The sequence below is a fragment of the Gossypium hirsutum genome, chromosome D07, assembly GCF_007990345.1.
Source record: "Gossypium hirsutum isolate 1008001.06 chromosome D07, Gossypium_hirsutum_v2.1, whole genome shotgun sequence".
NCBI lineage: Eukaryota > Viridiplantae > Streptophyta > Magnoliopsida > Malvales > Malvaceae > Gossypium > Gossypium hirsutum.
This window is the reverse complement of record NC_053443.1, coordinates 16,007,535-16,010,213: the sequence shown is the minus strand read 5'-3', so window position 1 is coordinate 16,010,213 and position 2,679 is coordinate 16,007,535. Positions and strand designations below refer to the sequence as shown.

The 2,679-nt window shown below is 34.8% G+C and overlaps 1 protein-coding gene across 1 annotated transcript; it reads left to right on the top strand.

Moving 5' to 3' along the window:
* Positions 1-208: 208 nt before the first annotated feature.
* Positions 209-1,745, top strand: LOC107956642 (CEN-like protein 2). The gene is made up of 4 exons (XM_016892230.2): positions 209-636; positions 733-794; positions 1,046-1,086; positions 1,228-1,745. Exons 1-4 carry the CDS (start codon positions 436-438, stop codon positions 1,446-1,448), a joined length of 525 nt encoding a protein of 174 aa, XP_016747719.1. The 5' UTR covers positions 209-435; the 3' UTR covers positions 1,449-1,745.
* The last annotated feature ends 934 nt before the right edge of the window (positions 1,746-2,679 follow it).

Genomic DNA, 2,679 nt, shown 5'->3' with positions numbered 1-2,679 from the left:
ATTTGATCGGGTGCTTCATTTCAACTTTAACATCAGTGTCAGAATATATAGATATAACGTATATTATTTGCATTGAATATGTTTAAAAATGAGTTATGGCATTTAAGAATAAGTTTTTATAGCAAAATTATATTGCAAATGGCTCACCTTTGAGCAATTTAGTATAGGTTCTATCTTAATGGTATAGAGTTGAGTGTCTAGCTTACTAGATATGAAAAGAACAATAAAACCTTTAGTTTTTAGTGTTTTTTTATGTTCCATTTTCTTAACCTCACAACCTAACTAATGGATCTCATTAAGTTAGCTTGTGGGTGGTGATTTCTCAACACTATAAATATGGGGGGTTTCTACTTCATCGCCCAATAAGAAGCCTTCCAAAAGCCAGAAAAAGAAAAGCAGCAGATAAGCATATCCAGTGTTATATTAGTTTGTGGGATGGCAAAACTGTCAGATCCTCTTGTGTTGGGGAGAGTGATTGGGGATGTTATTGATGCCCTCTCCCCATCTGTGAAAATGTCAGTCACTTTCAACACCAACAAGCAGGTATATAATGGCCATGAATTTTTTCCATCTGCAGTTACTAACAAGCCTAAGGTTGAGGTTCATGGAGGTGATATGAGATCCTTTTTCACCCTGGTAACTATACATGTCGCTAATACTCTCTTTTCTTTTCTTTTTTTCTGGATTTTTCAAGAGAAAATGTCTATCAGCAATCATATTTTTATATTGCAGGTGATGACAGACCCAGATGTTCCTGGTCCTAGTGACCCTTACCTGAGGGAGCACTTACACTGGTACTTCTCTTAATCAAACTACATGTATAAAAATACAAAATATATTAACCATTAATACTAATATATAACTTCCATAGGGAAGCTGACAATGATCTATCTATCTATCTATATATATATAATGACTGTTAGGGCTCATAATTTCCTTGGCTTGATAAAGCTAAAAAAAAAGGAAATAAGATTTCATCAAAACAAGAAGAGCACAAATTTAAGCAATCTACTGAATATTTGTACTTGAATTGACAATCTCACAGGATAGTGACAGATATCCCCGGCACAACAGATGCCACATTTGGTAAGTATCCTCTTCATTCTTCATAGAGAGAGAGAGAGAGAGAGAGAGAGAGAGACAGAGAGAGAGAGAGAGCATTATATGATAGAAAATGGACTAACTTTGATGGTTAAAAATATAATTATAAAATATATATACACACAGGAAGGGAAATGGTGAACTACGAAATGCCAAGGCCAAACATAGGGATCCACAGGTTTGTGTTCCTCCTCTTCAAGCAAAAAGGCAGGCAAACAGTGAGAAGCATACCGTCATCAAGGGATCGTTTCGATACCAGGAAGTTTGCAGAAGAAAACGAACTAGGGGTTCCTGTTGCAGCTGTCTATTTCAATGCTCAAAGGGAAACAGCTGCTAGAAGACGCTAAAACATAAAGTGGTTCACCAATGGATCAATGATGTTTGCCCTAGATCTGTTCAAAGTTCCATTGTGCTTCCAGTAAAATACATGTAATAGCAGTAGTATACTAGTAGTTGTGCCAAATGTGGCCAAGAATAAGCTCTTGGTGGGGGACATTTCTTAGGGAATATTTACCTCCAAAGGAGTATCTCGCTGTTGTAGTATATTATATTATATATATCCTTTCAAGGTCTAGACTGCTAAACTACTTTGTAATTTAAGCTGTTTCGAAATATATTTAAAAGAAATGGTGTCTTCCCTTGTATGTTTTTCTTTCACAATTATGCTAATTTTCAATCAAGCCCATCTGTATTTTGGGCTAAATTCATGTTTCCTTAGGCTTTGATTTGATATCTTGACAGTCTATTGTCAATAGGCCCTGCCATTTTTGTATACCTCAAATAACCCCCAGTTTCAATTCCACTTTCCTCCGACTCTGGCACTTAGATTTCAAGCCCAACAAATTTGACTTAATTCTAGTAAGATTTGTTGTTAGTCACTTTGTTGTGTTCTTTAAGAAGAAAAAAGGAATTTCCTGCAAAATAATAATTTGTCTTTGAATCTGACTTGAGTTCTATTACATATATTTATTCCAAAAGTAGGAAGAACCAAATTTCTTTATGCATTAAAAGAAGAACAAGAAGCGACTGAAGTTTGGAGATTATATCTTTTTTCTTTTTCCATATTAAGAACTAGAAATAAACCACAAGAGCAATAATTGAAGGTCAGAGCTTTATCTACTAAGAGAAACTGTCATGCTTCCATTTTTATTTTCTTTCATGCCCCCCATACCGAGACGGGGTATGGCATGTTTTATCATGTTTACAAGACAACCCTGTAAATGTTACCTCAAATATAGTAATTATTAATCATTTGATGAATTCTCATATTATCACTTGGACTTTATTGAGAATTCTGGAATAACCACTTTATATAGACTTTGACTGAAGAACAAAAACCCAGTTGAAAGAAACTTCAGGGCGAAAAGAAGAAGGAAGCCTAAATCAGCAAACCTCACTTTTCCATTATTTTCTCTTCAACTTAACTTTTTTTTTTTAAGAAAACAGGTTTAAGCTAAATCTGTACTTACTGTTCAACTGCAGAATAATGATTTGAATTCTCATATTATCACTTGGTTTATGTTGTGAAACTGGAGGAACCACTTGGACATTGACTGAAGAACAAAGAAGCCGACTGAA